The following is a 19,671-nucleotide window of genomic DNA, read 5'->3' as shown; positions in this document are numbered from 1 at the left end:
GAAGTTGACTGTCACTTTATTCGTGAGAAATTTCAGTATGGGCTCATTTCTCTACCACATATTGCATCCCATGATCAGATTGCAGACATTTTCACCAAGTCCCTAACTTCTGCACGTCACTCATTTCTCGTTGGCAAACTATTACTTGTCGATGACCCGCATTAGTTTGAGGGGGGATGTTAGACAGGTTGTGATAGACAGGCTGAAACATACCTTGTATAGACCTTGTATAGCTAGCATACCTTATATAGTTTGTTTTCCATAGGTAGATGATTCTGATTTTATTTCTTTCCTTGTATAGATGCTGTAATCTCTATATATTCAACCCCTTTGGGTTGTCTCAAATACACAAAAGCTTTCAACTCATCTCAGTTTACAGTGGGTAGGGAAAGAAGAACACTAATACTCTTCTGTAGAGAAGATTATTAGAGCTCTTAGATACCATACTCCATGGAATTTGGATCAGCGGATGATGGGTTTTCAAGGCTATGCAATATGTCTATGGCTTATGTTAAAGATTGGACGGATTGCTAAGATGGGTTGGATGGATAGTATGGATTGGATGGTTGGGATGGTTAAGCTAGGTTTAGTTGGATGGCTAAGGTGGTTAGGCTAGGTGGGCTAAGGGCTAGAGGCTAAAGGCTGAGGGCCGATGCTAAGGCTTTCTCGATCGATCAATCGATCACTTATGCAACATAGATAATGATGATTTAATGTTATCCGTGTTAGATGAATGGGATTAAGCCAAAACAGCATATCACACTCCAGAGACGAATAAATTTACGCAAGCGGAAGACTAACGTATAAGTTGTTGTAGATCTCCAGAGTGTGAAAATGTCACCAGGTTAACCATATACATGTATACTCCCAAAGTGATCAAAATGAATATACAAGTGTGTCCCAAAATACAGAACAACAGTGCAAGGGCATCTAGTCAGTGTCCCTGTAGCCCTGGCGATCAGGACAAGGCTCACATGAACCCGCCTGATAACTGCACGTAGGAGAACGCCTCCTCGTCATCCTCGAAGTCTGGCTCCGCCTCGTAGGCATCGCCATCACCTGCAGCTAAGACAAAGTCTGTTTGGTGTTTAAAACACCATCCCGGAATGTGGGAGTGAGTGATCAACTCAGTGGTACTCTAAAGCAAAGGTTAACATGTTATCAATTCAATTAAGCGGTAATGATAAAGCAGTACAACAAACATGTCCTAGATACTCTTGTTAATGCAAGAATGATATGTGATAATGATACATGCCCTCGCCTGCACTCCCTCAGCGTCTTCATCTTACGGCGCGCATGGCAACCACCCGAAAGTGTTCTTCCTCGCTAAAGCACATGCAATGCGGTGCATGCTCATGTTAGCCAATACTTAATTAGATTTATTCATACAGCAGTTTTGGGAAGCTAAGGTACCTCCCTTGTATCATTTCCCCAAACAATAATCCATTCTAGGGTCGTCAGTCCTAGCTAGTCTCATATGATGTTGCGGTTCTAGGTCACTACAAAGGGCTCACCACCTGATCAGCGTAGGCTTAGTTTATACTCTAGTTGCTACGGAAAGGCTCGTCGCCTCAACGCAATCTCAGAGTATGCTCAAGGTCACTACAAAGGGCTCGTCACCTGATCAGTGTAGGCCAACAGCTCGAATATAGTGTCTCATACCACCGTATTCGGTTCACGAAGTGGTGTTGCTCACTGGTCACTATGGGGAGGCTCGTCGCCCTAGCGTAGGCCGACAGCTCGACCACAGTGTCCTATACCACCATGTCCGGCTCACGAGTCTTAGCGGATCGAGGTATCAAGGTTAACGGGGTTTCCACTGGTGAGTTTGGTACCTTAGGTTCAAGCAATAGCGTTCATACATGGTGCACATACATCCGGTCAATCGGGTTACTTGACGAGCTCGACTAGTACGAGCGTACGTCGAGATGATCGACATGAAATGCATAAGCACTCCGTGTGGCCTAACCACTGTCGACAAACTCCGTACGACTCGGAGTCCTCGAACACATCTGTTGTGGCAAAGCTAACTCAGCCACTCGTTTGGGAACCGTTACCGATAGCCTGGACTACGTAGTAGTCCCAAACGCATGTAAATATAACAGGATAACACATGTGGTAGGCATATCAAAGTTAAACAATTAATTCAAGTAACGTAACCAATTGAACATTTCACAAAATACAAGGTAAATATACTTTGCACAAATGCATTTCATGCTAAATCACACAAATTTAATCTAAGTTACATGAAGGGATATATACACATAGCTAAGGTAGTTGAGAATCTCACCTCAACACCTATATAACATACACTTTACCAAATATTTACTCATCCAGACATTTTCACAAACACTTCACAACATGTATTAGGGCAAATCCTTTCAATAAGGAGTTGTCACGAATACAACACACATATATCCACGACGGATAATCATGGCAAGCAGGGATTCAAATTCCATACTCATTCAATCATTTCCACAAACACTTAGACTACACACTTCAACCTACATGGTACAACTCAGTTATAAGCTATATTAGGGCAAATCATTTCATAAGGAGTTGTCACGAATTCAACAATCACATGTTCACGGTGAATAATCATGGCAAGCACAGAACCAAATTCCCGACATATCCCGTCATTTCAACCTACACATGGAATAGCCTATATTCAACATAGTTCATATATAACCGTAAAGCGAGGAAAACAACGTATCTAACATGTGAAACGGCAACTCAGTCGGTTATAAATCATTAACCGACATTGAAAGCCTTGAAAATCATAACCTATACGTTTATAGTCTGCACCTTTCGCCAGTAAACTCGTAATGGATTCAGTTTGAACACTCCGCCTTCGTCTACGGGACAACGGCAACCTATAATATGAAATAGGTTAGCTATTTCATCACATACCCTATCTGAATCCTTAAAACAGATTAGGGTTAGGATTTCTTACCCGAAAACGGAATCAGAATCGCCGGAATAACGATACGGTAGTGGTAGCTAAGCACGTGGAACGGCGAGATTGAGTCCCAAGAACAATCTCCCACACTCTCTCTCTCTCTCTCTCTTTCCTTCTCTTTTCTCTCTCTAGGGTTTGCAAATTCGTATGTGAAGGGAGAGAGAGGGCTTAAGGCCCTTATATAGGCTCAAACGTGAGCTCAATGGCCCCAGGGCCATGGTATACTTATGTTATAGCCAAAATCCATCTGTTTCGGCTCAACGGAGCACTTCTGGAGGCCCCTTTTTTGCATGCAGTCGGACTTAAGCTCCCTGACATTGGATCTAGGTCAGGCTAGGTCCGATCGGATTTACAGATCGACCGCGGCGGACCAATTTCAATTCAACGATCACCGGTACTCGATCAAGGCCACAAGTGCACTAACATGGGTTGGAAATTTTCCCTGATCCGAGGGTATAATTGGGTCAGATTCTGACGATCTGAATCCTTAGATTTGGCCCGCAAGTGAGACGACTCAATTCACTTAAGTTTCAGTTCTCTTTCTAAAGGTATTCGCGTTTCTCACACACTTTGCTCCGAGCTCAAGTTGTGCGTTTCTGGATACTATTAGGATTTGATTTCTGAGGTAGTAGTCAAGTCCAGTAAGGTGGTCATAACCGTATGGTTTCATCATAATCGGACTTTCTACGCGCGGTCCAGGTCCGATACGGAGTTTCGGTGTGCTCCCAAGAGCAACTGGGATTAGAGATTGATCGTAAGTTTTACAGTAATGTAGTGGTAATGATTCTGCAAGTTTTGGGTCTTGTAGATCATATTTAAAGTAATTAGTGCTAATTTCACAGGTAATCTAGTTTAGCACTAGCTAATTCTCACCTAATTTCTAAAGGATTTGATCGTAAGGGATTTCTGCCTGAGGTGAAACTCGGCTCTTTGTACGGATTTTTCCGAGACGTTAAGACGTTACAAAGACACATGGAATTCCCCATTAGTGAAGGCCAAGAGTAGAAGGATGCCTAGATGGGCAAGTCGCCACTAGCGGAAATCTAATGTATGTAAGTGGGTAGGGTTTACCCGCAGGACATTTGTCTGCATCCGATGGAGGTAAGTGGGTAGGGGAAATTGGATTTCCGCTACTTGCCTCTGACCCGAATCCCCACGCATAGATCTGCAATTCATTGTAGGGACACGTGAACTCCTAGATGCGAAAAGGTGTCAGTGGAGTTTAGATTTCCACTGCCATCCAAGTGTCATTTTGGCCTTATTTTGGGTGCTTGGATGGTTGGGATGAGGTTCTAGGTTGGTAAGTTGAGGGTGTTCTGGGTAGACCTACAGGGGCTTCTGTGGACTTGGACAGGGTTCTAGGCTTTAGGGTTTCCTAAGGGGTCGTTTGGATGGTGGTAAATGGTTTAAGCTGTAAATGATTTACTAGTAAATCATTTACAGACTATCTATTTGGCTTTAAGTTGTAAATGATGTTTGGATAGCCTGTAAATGGTTTATATCCTATAATTGTGTATTCACACCTAAGATAGTTTAGAGAAGTAATTCATTAAAAAACATTCAAATGGCATATAAGAGTGGATTTTAAAGTGGATCATTGGGTTAAGCCCATCTCACTAAAGCTTAGGGTTGATCCTCACATAAAACCAAGCAGTAGGTGAGCCAGAGAAGTGGCCCCACGAATTTGAATGCTCTTTTATAAGGCCGGTAGCAAGATCTACTACTATTGGCAGAGAGAGAGAGAGAGAGAGTCGTTGGAGTTCTCAGATACAATGGAGAGAGGGAGGTGCGTATCTCCCAACCTTCAAAAAAAGAGCCATTGGAGGCTTCTTGTTGGTAAATCATTTGCTAGCAAATAAAATCCCAACTTTTTGCTAGCAAATGAAAAGGAGGAAATTGTGGTAAATCATTTACATCTAGTAGATGATTTACTAGTAAATTATTTACAACTTACCTCATTTACCACCATCCAAACAACCCCTAAGGGTTGTGATCCTATTCAATTGCAGTGTAAATGGTCATTCTGTGCCAAGTGGGGTGCCTACACCATGGGATAAAACTCATATGCGTACAAAGTTGGGTCAGGCATGACACGAGTCACGCGTCTTCAAATCAAATTTGCTCCCCTTGGACAGTGTCATAAGTGCAACAGGTTTCCAGAGCAACTGACCTCCAAGAAACAACAACTATGACTCAATCCCAATGGTACACTTGTTGTACGCGGGCTCAAACCGCTTGCACTTTAACCCAAAAGTACTGAGTTGACTCAACAATGAACTCAGTAACCAAAACCCTTAAAATAGCAGCAACAAAGAGATTTTAAGAACGAAGAAGAAAATTTTCATTTTGTTGTAAAAGGGATGGTAGAAGTTTTTATATAGACTCTGAAATGGTGCCTTAAGCACCCTTTTGAAAAGGTTTGGTCCGTTGAGTTTAAACCCAACAGGTGTAACCAACAGACTAGACACGTCTCTCAATTTCGAAAAATGAAAATGATGCAGTATGATGGAAACTATCCTAGGATGCATGATAAGAGATCAATTACACATTAATTTCAACAATCAATATGTAAAATCAAGCATACCGTCATAATAGATTCAAAAATTCAGATTTATGACATGAAGATCCTAGGTTTTCACATACACGGTGTACGAAAATATAAAATAGTTCAAGAGTGGCCCAGTTGGAAGTAGGGACTTCCAATCTAGTGTAGGCATGTTTCACACTCAAGGGAATGACTGGTAGGTTTTATGATTAGGGTTAGGAATGAGAAAATCTGAAACATGGAGAATTAGGGTTCATGGGAATTGCGGATTTTGCAATTAGGGTTTTTAGAAATTTGGAAAATTAAGAAGTTGAAGATCTAAGGTTTAGAAGGTTGTAATAGAAGGGAAAAGAGGAAGACAAGAGAAGAAGATAATACCTTTTGAAGAATAGGAAGAGGAAGGATGTACCTTGGAATCCAGCACCAAACAAGCTTTTACCCTTGCACAATTTAATTGGAAGGGAGGAGTTTTTTTAATAAAAAACCCTATAAAATAATGAGAAAAATTCCTTCACACAAGAGAGCTCCACTCTTCTTTTTTTCTTCTCAATAACACCACTGGGGTTAGAACTCCACCTCCCATGTGCTTTTATAATAAAAATTTGGAATTAAAATGCAACATAATTACAACTATGTCACTCACTTAAGTAAAGTGGCCCATCATCCAAAATAAGAAAACTAAAACATATATTATCAATCTCAACCATCAAATAACTCCTAAAAATAACAAATATCATAAAGAAAGCAAGATCAAAGTCCAAGGGGTCCAGATCTAAAAGATCCGGTGGCCTGATGGCCTAATCGACAAGATCCAACAGTCGGATCAACACGAAATAGAAATCTTATGACTAAAATGATCTCCTAACCAGCCCACATGCATCATCTCAAAGTGGGGTCTTCCTGATGCATGTCCAATGCATGTGGGGTCTTCAAAATGGCCCGGCGGGCCCCATCTGGAACCCGTTTCTAATATACAAAGAAAGTTGCATTGATGTGGGTGGACATCTCTGTTTCTGGTACATCTGAGTAGGTCCTCTGATGTCCCCATCCAAAAAGGCACAAATGCTAGTACACTCCCACAAAAATAAAGTCCTGCGAGTACCCATACGCATACACCCGCGTGAATACACTTGGACCCGCAGACACGGCCCATCCCGTCACAGTGTGCACTCGCATGCATGTGTGGTCAATTGGGCTCAAGCCCCAAGCAAAAAGCCTATCTTAGATACAGGAAAAGTTTCTTGCGCAAATCTGATGTGGGACTAAACCCACAACACAAAAGCAACTCAAAATTCAAAATTTGGAGGGAAACCAAAACATTTGAAATTCTTTTTATCTTATTTTGAAACTGTTAGACAGCTCAAATACCTTGTATAACTAGTATACCTTGTATAGTTTATTTCCATAGGTAGAGGATTCTTTGTTTATTATTTTCCTTGTATAGATGGTTGTAATCTCTATATATTCAACCCCATTGGGTTGTCTCAAATACAGAAAACCTTTTGGCTTCACAGTTTACATGGTATTAAAGCCCTACTAATCCAAATCCGATCACCCCATCGTCACCGACACCACCACCTGTCAGATCCGACCATCTGTGCGTCCGGTCATCATCTCTGCTATGTCCGGCCCCATCCCTGCTGCGTCCACCATCCCTGCTGCATCCGGCCACCCCCTGCTCGATTTTCCAATATTCCAGATCTAGATCTAGCGCCCCTGCTCGATTTTCCTGCTCCAGATCCAGCGCCCCTGCTCGATTTTCCTGCTTCAGACCAAGATCAAGCGCCCCTACTCGATTTTTCAATTTTTCAGATCCAGATCCAGCGCCCCTGCTCAATTTTCCATATCCAGATCCAGATCGAGCGCCCCTACTCGATTTTCCAGATCCAGATCAAGATCCAGCGCCCCTGTTGCCTCTGTTGCTGATTGCTTCCGATCTCTCTTTTCCAGATCCAGAGCTCCTATTGTTGTTGCTATTCCGCCTTGGGTATCTCCTGTTGTACGGTACTTCTACGACCTTCTTCTACTACAACTCCTTGCATGCTTTAGATTACTTCAAATCAATGGACAAGAACTCGTCACGTACAGAGGCCCCACGTTGTAGTTTTGATGGTACCAACTATTCTCTATGGGCCATCCATTTTCAAAACTTCCTCAAGGGTCGTGGTTTGTGGGGACTAATTGATGGATCTGTTACTATCCCCACTTCCACAGATGCCGACAAATTAGCTGATTGGGAAATGAACAATGGACGGATTATTACCTGGATTCTCGATTCTGTCGATCGGTCCATTGCTGTTGGCCTCACACCTCATCGCACTGCTAAGGCAATGTGGGAGCATCTCCAGACAATTTATCAACAGAGTAATGCAGCCCCGATTATACCACCTGGAACAGGATCTCATTAACCTTACTCAAGGTGACGACAGTATTCAATCATTTTACTCCAAAATTGTCACAATTTGGACTGAGATGACTATGATGGATCCAACATTTCCTCATGACTTTAAGATATTCCAAACTATGCGCGAGAGTGCGCAAGTTCGACAGTTTCTTATGAAGCTGCGTCCGGAATTTGAGCATTGTCGGGCTGCTCTCTTGAACCGTAGCCCTACTCCTTCATTGAATTCGGTTATTAATGATTTATTGGCTGAGGAACAGCGACTGAAAGTTCTCTCTTCCTTCCTCAACTCCGGGATCATCTGATATGGTGCTTGTTGTGTCCACCACTACACCAACACGTGGTTCCACTCCTTTGACTTGTCGCGGCTGCAACAAGGTGGGTCATGTTGTCGCTCAATGCAAAGAATGGTGCGCTTATTGTCGACGGACTGGTCATGGTATTCAGGACTGCCGTACACGTGCCTATGCATCTTCTTTCGGCCGTGGACGTGGTGGTCGTGGTCATGGTCGTGGTCGTGCTCTTTCTGCTACTACTACCACTATTTCTTCCGAGCCATCTGTTAGTGATTCTACATCTACTGTTTCTGTTAAAGGTCTTTCTCTCCGTTGACTCCTGCGATGCTCCAGCAAATCATTCAGGCCCTTTCTGCGGCTAGTATGTCAGGTAGTTCCCTATCTTCTACATAGTTCTTCGATTCGGGTGCTTCCAATCATATGACCGGTGCTGTATCCCATCTTCATGACATTCGTCCCTACACCGGCAATCAGGTTATTTCTACTGCGGATGGCACTAGACTACCTATTCGGTCTGTTGGATCATTGACTTTTTCTCCTTCTGCTCATCGCCAATTCACCCTTCATGATGTGTTTCATGTCCCTAACCTCTCCTCCAATTTAATTTCAGTTGGTCAACTCACATCCAATAACTGCTTAGTCATATTTCTTCCCAACTGTTGTTTTGTGCAGGATTTGGCAACGGGGAAGGTACGTAAGAGGGGTAGGTGGCATGGTCGTCTGTACGTACTGGATTTTGATCCATCTATCACACCGGCTCGTTGTTTCTTTTCTCCATCTTCATCAGATATTTGTTCGGCAAATAAATTGTGGAAACTGTGGCACTTTCACCTAGGTCATCCACATTCCGAACAGTTACTTCAGTTAATTTCGTCTGGCATGTTAGGGAATATTTCTCTTACTAAAAATGATTTGGATTATTCTTGTTCTTCCTGTTGTCTTTCAAAAAGTAAGTGTATTCCATTTTCTCTAAGTACTACAAAATCATCTTCTATATTTGAACTTGTGTATACGGATGTCTAGGGTCCTTTGCCAATTATGTCTCTCTCTGGGTTACGATACTATGTTATATTCGTTGATGATTTCACACGTTACACTTGGATTTACTTTCTGCAATCAAAGTCACAGGTTTTTGAAAATTTCAAGTTATTTCACTCTATGGTGAAGACTCAATTTTAGGTTCCAGTTCAAACTCTCCGCTCTGACTCAGGGGGAGAATATCTCTCAACCGATTTTCGTACATTTCTTCAAGGGCATGGGATTATTCATCAGACCACCTGTTCTAATACTCCACAACAGAATGGGGTGGCTGAACGAAAAAATCGTCATTTGTTGAAACTGTCAACACTCTGATGACAGCTATGAGTGTTCCTCGTTCTTTCTAGGCGGAAGCAATGTTACATTCCGTCTACTTGATTAACCGGATGCCAACCAAAGTTCTGAACAGTAAATCTCCTTATTTTGTTCTCACCGGCTTACCTCTTGCATATTCCACATTTCGTGTTTTTGGTTGTATCTGTTATGTTCACCTAGCTTCACATGAACATAACAAACTATCTCCAAAATCGGTCAAATGTATGTACTTGGGATTTGGGGAAACTCAAAAGGGTTTTCGATGTTATGACCCGGTTTCTCGTCATATTTGGGTTTCACGACATGTTGTTTTTCTTGAACACATTGCCTTTCATTCATCTCTTCCTCCTCCGCACACTCCAAACTCTCCTGGTCTAACCGCCTTTTCAGAAATTCCGTTTGCCTCAAGTACTCTCCCTCGTCCATTACAGGTTTACTCATGTCGACCACGTACAGATCCACCACCTATTACTCAACCCGAACCTACTGTACCTATTGCAGATCCCGAACCTACCTCAATACATCGTTCCGCTCGTGAACATCAAGCGCCTGATCGCTTGATATGCTCTATATCTGTCATGAATGCTACTCTGGATACTGTTTCTATTCCTACTTCATACTCTCAGGCAACCACTCATGATTGTTGGAAGAAGGCTATGGCAGAAGAACTTGCGGCATTAGATGATAATCATACGTAGGACATTATCACTCGACCTGCTGACCAACAGCTAATTGGTAACAAATGGATTTATTCTGTCAAGCTCAAGTCTGATAGATCATTGGATCGATACAAGGCTCGACTTGTCGCTCAGGGATACAAACAGGAATACGGAATTGATTATGATGAGACTTTCACTCCCATGGCTAAGATGAAAATTGTTCTTACTCTTCTGGCTATATCTTCTATTCACTCATGGCCACTCGCTCAGATGGATGTGAAAAATGCCTTTCTTCATGGAGACCTCCAAGAAACCGTAGATTTGAAACCTCCTCTTGGCTCTTTAATCCCTGACAATAAGGTATGTCGCCTAAAGAAAGCCCTGTACGGCCTCAAACAGGCATCTCGGGCATGGTTCCAACGCTTTCATAATGTTGTTACGGGTGCTGGCTTTACTCAAAGTGGTCATGACCCATCCTTATTTTTGCGCACCACTGCTCACAGAATTGTCATTGTTTTGGTCTATGTTGACGACCTCCTCCTGACTGGTAGCGATGCTACTGGCATTTCGGCTTTAAAGGAAGTTCCGCAATCATCCTTCAAGATGAAAGACCTCGGTCATCTAACATACTTTCTTGGCTTGAATTTTCACGTTCCAACCGTGGGATCCTGGTCAGCCAACGTAAATATACCAAGGATCTTCTCGCATTGGCATCATTGACGGATCAGAAGACAGTTCAAACTCCCTTAGAACTTAACGTTCACTATGGCCGTGACGATGGTGATCTACTTGCACAGCTTGACTTATACCGCCGTTTGGTTGGGAGTCTGGTTTACTTAACTATGACTTGCCCTGATATTGCCTATGCTGTCTAAGTCGTCAGTCAGTTTGTTTCTGCTCCTTGGACTCTTCATATGACTGCAGTGTTGCGCATCCTTCGGTACCTTCATGGAACTCTAGATCGATCCATGTTCTTCTCCTCCACGGAAACTCTGGACCTTCGTACTTATTCGGATGCTGATTAGGCCGGTTGCGCTCTCACACAAAGATCTACCACTGGCTATTGTATCTTTTTCGGCACTTCTCTCATCTCTTGGAAGTGTAAGAAGCAGGCCACCGTTTCCAAATCGAGCACAGAAGCCGAGTATCGGGCGATGTCCGCTGCATGTAGTGAACTCGTCTGGTTACATGGACTTCTTTCAGACTTGGGCATTCCTCTACAGAATCTCACTCCACTCCATGTCTATAATCTCAGTGCCATTCAGATTGCCTCTAACCCAGTTTTTCATGAACGGACGAAGCATATTGAAGTTGACTGTCACTTTATCTGCAAGAAATTTCAGTCCGGGCTTATTTCTCTTCCACATGTTGCATCCCATGATCAAATTGCCGACATTCTCACCAAGTCTCTCACTTCTGCTCGTCACTCTTTTCTAGTTGGCAAACTATTACTTGTCGATGACCAGCATTAGTTTGAGGGGGGGTGTTAGACAGCTCACATACCTTGTATAACTACTATACCTTGTATAGTTTATTTCTATAGGTAGAGGATTCTGAGTTTATTGTTTTCCTTGTATACATGGTTGTAATCTCTATATATTCAACCCCATTGGCTTGTCTCAAATACAGAAAACATTTTGGCTTCACAGTTTACAGAAACAAATACAACAGTCCCCCATGTTTCAAAATAAAAAACCTTTCAGGTTAACACGGAATATTTATGCAATGGTGTCGGTGTCACCATAGACTTGAACCGACATTAGAGTAAGCAAGACAGATTTACAAGAATCAGGTAACACCATAGTCTTGAACCTGACTCCTTTTGGTGTAAATCACAAGTACATGCTACTCACACAACTCTTCCTCTACAAGTGATTATGTGGTTCGGTGCTTTTTTGCCATACACCATTACCTGGATTTCCTGAGTGCTCTAGAGAATTCGCATAAATTCTCATAAAAAGCGGCCTCCACCTCCACACCCATATAGGTGAATTCCATCAAGTGTATGCAGCAACTGTATACACCACCAAATATATGGCTATATATTCATTAAAAGTTCTAAAAACCAATCCTTCTGCGTTGTTGCTCGCACTGCTACACCATAGAAGGGGTTTATTTATATCAGTGCAATCGTCTACCCAATGTCTCATTGTTTACCCATTGAACATATCTCATGGAATCTTCACTTGTATAGGTTAGGTTACCGACACTGGCAGCTCATATATTAGGCTCAACCCCATTCCTTTCGATGTATCATTAACTAATATTTTAAATAGTCCTTTGGTCAGAGGATATGCCAAATTATTTTCTAACCTCACAAAGTCAATAGATATAACTCCATCACACAACATATGTTTCACTATATTGTGTTTGAGTCTTATATGCCTGCTCTTTCTATTGTATATTTTACTCTTTGCCTTTGCTATAGCTGCTTGACAATCACAATGAATAGATACAACCGATATATGCTTTGGCCACAACGGTACATCAGTCAAGAGATTTCTAAGCCACTTGGCTTCTGATCAAGCCTTTTCTAAAGCAACAAACTCAGATTCCATAGTTGACCAAGCAATACATGTCTACTTCGTAGACTTCCAAGGGACTGTTCCTCCACCCAAAGTGAATACATATCTGCTAGTGGATTTTTTTTCATCCGAATGAGTGATCCAGTTAGCATTGTAATATCCTTCTAATATAGAAGGATGACCACTATAAGATAAACGATAAACCATAGGCCATAGTGCCTTTTAGGTATCTCAGAATCCTAGACAAGGCATTCCAACGCTCTTTTCAAGGTTATGTGTATATCTACTTAGTCTTTCTACTGCAAAGGTTATGTCTGCTCTAGTGTGGTTTGTCATATACATGAGGCTACCAATTATCATGGAGTATTCCAATTGAGACATATTGCTACTTGTATTTTTCATGAGAGTCACACTGCAATCATAAGGTATACTGACAAGTAAACAGTCAAAATAGTCAAACTTTCTCAATAGTTTCTCGATGTAATGAGATTGTGATAATATAAGACTGCCATCTTTTCTGACTACCTCAATACCTAAGATTGTACTAGCCTCTCCTAAGTCTTTCATATCAAACTTAAATCACAATAATTTCTTATTCGCATTAACTAATTTAACATAAAGGCAAATAATAACACCATCATTTTCAAAAAATTTACTATATACACATCTATTTACATCATTTATATGATAAGCATTAGATTTCAAAACACCATCAAATTTTTCATGCCATTGTTTATGAGCATCTTTTAAACCGTATAGCAATTTAACTAGTCTGCATACTTTTTCTTTACCCAATATCTTGTAACCCCTGGGTTGCTCTATATATATTTTATCTTCTTAGTCTCCATTTAGAAAAGTCATTTTAACGTCCATTTGGTATACCACCAACTTATATATGGAAGTTATTATTATTAGGACCCTGATAGTTGTAATCCTAATCACAAGAGAATAGGTATCAAAATAATTTATTCATTCTTTTTGTTTAAAGCCTTTAGCTACCAACCTAGCCTTGAACTTATCAATAGTTCCATCAGAATTTAGTTTCTTCCTAAACACCCATTTAGGACCTAATGGTTTGTGCACGCGCATGCATGTGTGGTCAATGGGGCTCAAGCCCCAAGCAAAAAGCCTATCTTAGATTCAGGAAAAGTTTTGTGAGCAAATCTGATGTGGGACTAAACCCACAACACAAAAGCAACTCAAAATTCAAATTTTGGGGGGAAACCAAAACATTTGAAATTCTTTTTATCTTATTTTGAAACAAATACAACAATCCCCCATGTTTCAAAATAAAAAACCTTTCAGGTTAACGCAGAATATTTGTCCAATGGTGTTGGTGTCACTATAGAATTGAACTGACATTAGAGTAAGCAAGACATGTTTACAAGAATCAAGTGACACCATAGTCTTAAACCTAACTTCTTTTGGTGTAAATCGCAAGTACATGCCACTCACACAACTCTTCCTCTACAAGTGATTCTGTGGTTCGGTGCTTTTTGTTAATGCACCATTACCTGGATTTCATGAGTGCTCTAGAGAATTCGCCTAGATTCTCATAAGAAGCGGCCTCCACCTCCACACCCATATAGGTGAATTCCAATAAGTGTACGCAGCAACTGTATACACCACCAATTATATGGCTATAGATTCATTAAAAGTTAAGCAACTCAAAATTCAAAATTTGAGGGGAAATCAAAACATTTGAAATTCTTTTTATCTTATTTTGAAACAAATACAACAATCCCCCATGTTTCAAAATAAAAAACCTTTCAGGTTAACGCGGAATATTTGTACAATGGTGTTGGTGTCACCATAGAATTGAACCGACATTAGAGTAAGCAAGACATGTTTACAAGAATCAAGTGACACCATAGTCTTGAACCTGTCTCCTTTTGGTGTAAATCGCAAGTACATGCCACTCACACAACTCTTCCTCTACAAGTGATTCTGTGGTTCGGTGCTTTTTAGTCATACACCATTACCTGGATTTCATGAGTGCTCTAGAGAATTCGCCTAGATTCTCATAAGAAGCGACCTCTACCTCCACACCCTTATAGGTGAATTCCAACAAGTGTACGCAGCAACTATATACACCACCAAATATATGGCTATAGATTCATTAAAAGTTTCAAAAACCCATCATTCTACGTTGTTGCTCACACTATTACACCATAGAAGGGGCTTATTTACATCAGTGCACTCATCTACCCAATGTCTCATTGTTTAACCATTGAACCTATCTCATGGGATCTTCACTTGTATAGGTTAGGTTACCAACATTGGCAGCTCATATATTAGGCTCAACCCCATTCCCTTCAATGTATCATTAACTAATATTTTAAATAGTCCTTTGATCAAAGGATATGCCAAATTATTTTCTAACCTCACAGAGTCAATAGATATGACTCCATCACGTAACATATGTTTCACTATGTTGCGTCTGAGTCTTATATGCCTGTTGTTTCCATTGTATATTTTATTCTCTGCCTTTGCTATAGCTACTTGACAATCACAATGAATCGATACAGCCAATACATGCTTTGGCCACAACGGTACATCAATCAAGAGATTTCTAAGCCACTCGACTTCTGATCTAGCCTTTTCTAAAACAACAAACTCAGATTCTATAGTTGACCGAGCAATACATGTCTGCTTAGACTTCCAAGGGACTGTTCCTTCACCCAAAGTGAAGACATATCTGCCAGTGGATTTTGTTTCATCTGAATCAATGATCCAGTTAGCATTGTTATATCCATCTAATATAGACAAATAACCACTATAAGATAAATGGTATAGCATAGGCCATAGTGACTTTTAGGTATCTCAAAATCCTATACAAGGTATTCCAATGCTCTTTTCCAGAGTTATGTGTATATCTACTTAGTCTTTCTACTGCAAAAGTTATGTCTGCTCTAGTGCGGTTTGTCATATGCATGAGGCTACCAATTATCCTGGAATATTCCAATTAAGACATACTGCTACTTGTATTTTTCATAAGAGTCACATTGTAATCATAAGGTATACTGATAAGTAAACAGTCAAAATAAACAAACTTTCTCAATAATTTCTCAACATAATGAGATTGTGATAATATAAGGCTACCATCTTTTGACTACCTCAATACCTACGATTACACTAGCCTCTCATAAGTCTTTCGTGTCAAACTTAAATGACAATAATTTCTTAGTCGCATTAACTAATTTAATATTAGTTCACAAAATAAGCATGTTGTCAACATAAAGGCAGATAATAACACCATCATTTTCAGAAAATTTATTATATACACATCTATTTACATCATTTATTTCATCTTCTAAGTCTCCATTTAGAAAAGTCATTTTAACATCCATTTGATATACCACTAACTTATATATGAAAGCTATTATTATTAGGACCATGATAGTCATAATCCTAATCACAGGAGAATAGGTATCAAAATAATTTATTCCCTCTTTTGTTTAAAGCCTTTAGCTACCAACCTAGCCTTAAACTTATCGATAGTTCCATCGGATTTTAGTTTCTCCCTAAACACTCATTTACAACCTAATGGTTTGTTTCCAGGTGGTAGATCTACAAGTTCCCAAGTGTCATTGGATAGAATAGTTTCCAACTTGTCATTTATTGCTTCCTTCCAAAAGGTTGCATCTAAAGAGTTAATCGCTTTTGCATAGATTGTAGGATCATCTTCTACTAAGAAGGTGAAAAAACCATCTCCTAAGCTAGTTTCTCTTCTAACTCTAATGCTTTTTCTTGGTTCTAGTTCTTCTACTATCTTCTCGTTAACACCTTTACTGATAGATGCGACATCCGATTCACTAACTTCCTCTATTGCTATAGACCTGGATTTCATAAGGAATACATTCTCAAAGAACTCTGCATCCCTAGATTCTATGATTGCATTAGGATCTATAATATCATCCTTAATCTTTAAAACTAGAAACTTGTAGACTACACTGTTTTATGCATATCCTATAAATACACAGTCAATCATTTTAGAACCTAGTTTCCTTTTCTTAGTTCCAAACAATCCTACTTTGGCAAGACACCTCCACACTTGAAGATATTTATAACTAGGAACGAGGTTCTTCCAAAGTTCATATCATGTTTGTTCAAAAGACTTAGAATGAATCCTATTTAGGATATCACAAGCTGAGAAAACTACTTCTCCCCCACATATTTGAGAGTAAGCCTGAACTGTTTAACATAACATTCATCATCCCCTTAAGAGTTCTATTCTTAATTCTATTATTCTGTTCTATTCTGGCATGTAGGGGGTTGTAGTTTCATGAACTATCCGACTCTTTTCACACAATTCTCTAAATTGAGAAGATTCATACACTCCTCTATCTATTCCAAGTCTTTTAATCTCTATACTTAACTGATTTTCAACATCAGTTGTATACCTAATGGAAGTTTCTAAAGCTTCATCTTTTTTCCTTAACAAATACACTCTAGTGAACCTAGAGTAATCATCTACAAAGCTTATGTAATATATTTTTCTATTTCTAAACATATGATTTTTAAAATCACCTAAGTCATTATGTATCAATTCTAATAGAATAGAGGATTGTTCTACTCATTTAAAGGGTTTTCTAATGAATTTAGACACGTTTCACATTTATCGAATTCTTCATTCGAAATATTGGGTAATAAACATAACATTTTTCATCTTTTTCAAAGATGTTACATTCACATAACTTAATCTACTATGCCAGAGATAGAGAGGTTCAACAATATAAACAAAACTGGATGTCTTCTTAGTATTATTATTGGATATATTTACAATGAATAAACCATCGCTACAATACTATTTTCCCATAAAAGTTCCATTCTTAGCCATTACAAGCTTGTCTTAATCAAATACTAACTTGACACCAGCCTTATTGAGGAGCAAACCAAAGACCAAGTTTCTTCTAACGTCAGGCACATGTAGGACATTATTCAACATTAGAGTCTTCCCAGAAGTAAGCTTCAAAAGTACTTTTTATTTCCCTACAACTGGAGAAGTTTGAGCATTACCCATGAACACTTGTTCGTCATCTCCTGAAACTTGTTAGGAGGTAAACATGCTACGATCTTTGCACACATGCTGAGCTGCAACACGTCCAGTATCCACTCCAAGTTGTTTACAAGAAAGACTTTTGACACCACAGCTACTAGCATGTCAGACTCGTTGCCCGCTTACCCAGTCTCAGCGGTGCACTCACTGCACGCAGGCTCGAAGTACTTGCACTCTACCCCGAAAGTGCTAAGTCGACTCAACAATGAACTTAATAACCAAAACCCTTAAAACACAGCAAGAGAGAGATTTTAAGAAGGAAGAAGAAAATTTTCGTTGACGCAAGTTCAAGTACACTCTTGCACAAAAATAAAGTCCCGCGAGTACCCCTGCACTCACAACCACGGCCACGGCCACGACCCGTCACAGCGTGCATACAGATACAAACTCAACACAGCTCAACTCGACATGCACATGTGTGGTCAATGACATAGATTAGAACTATTGGCATAGCCCCCACCCACGGGACCAAATTCTCATCCCCCTTGAATGAGGCTCAAGCCCCAAGGTAAAAAGCCTATCTTATATACAGGAAAAGTTTCTTGGGCAAATCCAATGTGGACTAAACCCACAGCATAAAAGCAACTCAAAATTAAAAATTTCGAGGAAAACTAAAACATTTGAAATTCTTTCTATTTTATTTTGAAACAAATACAACAAATCATTTACAGCCAATATATGATTTACAGCATTTACCCATCTCATTTATAGGCAAAAAGGTCGGATTTCATTTACAAGCTCTCCATTGGAAAGATTGGCTCTCCATTTACGGGACTTAAACAATTTACAGGCTATCCAAACATAGACAATCATTTACTTGTAAATCATTTAAAGCTTAAAGCCAAACAGGACAGGATGTAAATGATTTGCACCTGTAAATCATTTACAACTTAAACCATTTACAGACATCCCAACGACCCCTAAAATACCACCATTCGGACCGAATGAGCATGAACCGACTCACCGAGCCACCAAAAAACAAAAACTCGAGTTTGAAATTCGAACCTGTGTAGAAAACCCAATGCACAGGCCTCTTGGTGACCACATCTTCATAATACCAGATGAACTCAACCTTCTCCCACACATTACAAAGAAACCCGTCGACATATTCCTGTCCCAGGTAGTTGGCGCCATCGAGCCAGTTGGGCCGTAGGATCCCAACGTCGAGGTGGGCCACCCTACAAGTCTTCGAGGAGTCCAAGGTGTAGAAGAAGGAGGTGCCGTTGTTCCACTCCAGGTCATAGACGAGGGTCCCGAGCTGGCTCTGAATGATGTTGAAATTTCGACCGTTGGGCCAGTCGTACCAGAGATCAATGATCTGGAGGGACCCACTGTAATTCATGAATAGGATGGAGTGGAACTGGTGAGGCCATGGAGTGGGTGTTGGGGCTGATGAGATTGGTGTGAAGAAGAGGAGGAAGGATGTGATGGACAGGAAGAGGAGTTGGTTGGTGATGAACGGTTTGGATGACGCGGCCATTGCTGGGGTTTGGTAGAGTGGCAGTTGAGAGTCTGAGGAGCGGATAAGATGGGATTGGAGGAACTGCTCTGAATTACAGGACGTGGTTTGGATACTGACACTGTCGCTACTGGACGCTGCTCTGTGGGACCCATCATGATCTATATGCTTTATCCACGCCGTCCATCCATTTTTTCAGATAATTTTAGAGCATGAGCCATAAAATTAGGCAGATCCAAAACTCAAGTGGACCACACCACAGGAAACAGCGATTATTGAACTTCCACCATTAAAAACTTCCTAGGGCCTACTGTAATGTTTATTTGCCATCCAACCTGTTGATTAGGCCATGCATACCTGGGTGAGTGAAACCACAAATATCATCTTGATCCAAAACTTTTAGGACCCACGAAGT

General features: G+C 40.5%; 1 protein-coding gene across 1 annotated transcript in view; it reads right to left on the bottom strand.

The window, feature by feature from the left end:
• Positions 1–19,335, bottom strand: part of LOC131246594 (uncharacterized protein At4g14100-like) — a 29,179-nt gene extending 9,844 nt beyond the window's left edge. The window contains exon 1 of the mRNA XM_058246859.1: positions 18,803–19,335. Within this exon, the coding sequence (XP_058102842.1) occupies positions 18,803–19,277 (475 nt within the window). The 5' untranslated portion in view covers positions 19,278–19,335. The remainder of the gene's footprint in view (positions 1–18,802) is intronic.
• Between the last annotated feature and the right edge of the window lie 336 nt (positions 19,336–19,671).

This window comes from Magnolia sinica, chromosome 5 (genome assembly GCF_029962835.1).
Source record: "Magnolia sinica isolate HGM2019 chromosome 5, MsV1, whole genome shotgun sequence".
Classification (NCBI taxonomy): domain Eukaryota; kingdom Viridiplantae; phylum Streptophyta; class Magnoliopsida; order Magnoliales; family Magnoliaceae; genus Magnolia; species Magnolia sinica.
This window is presented reverse-complemented; position numbering and strand designations above follow the sequence as displayed.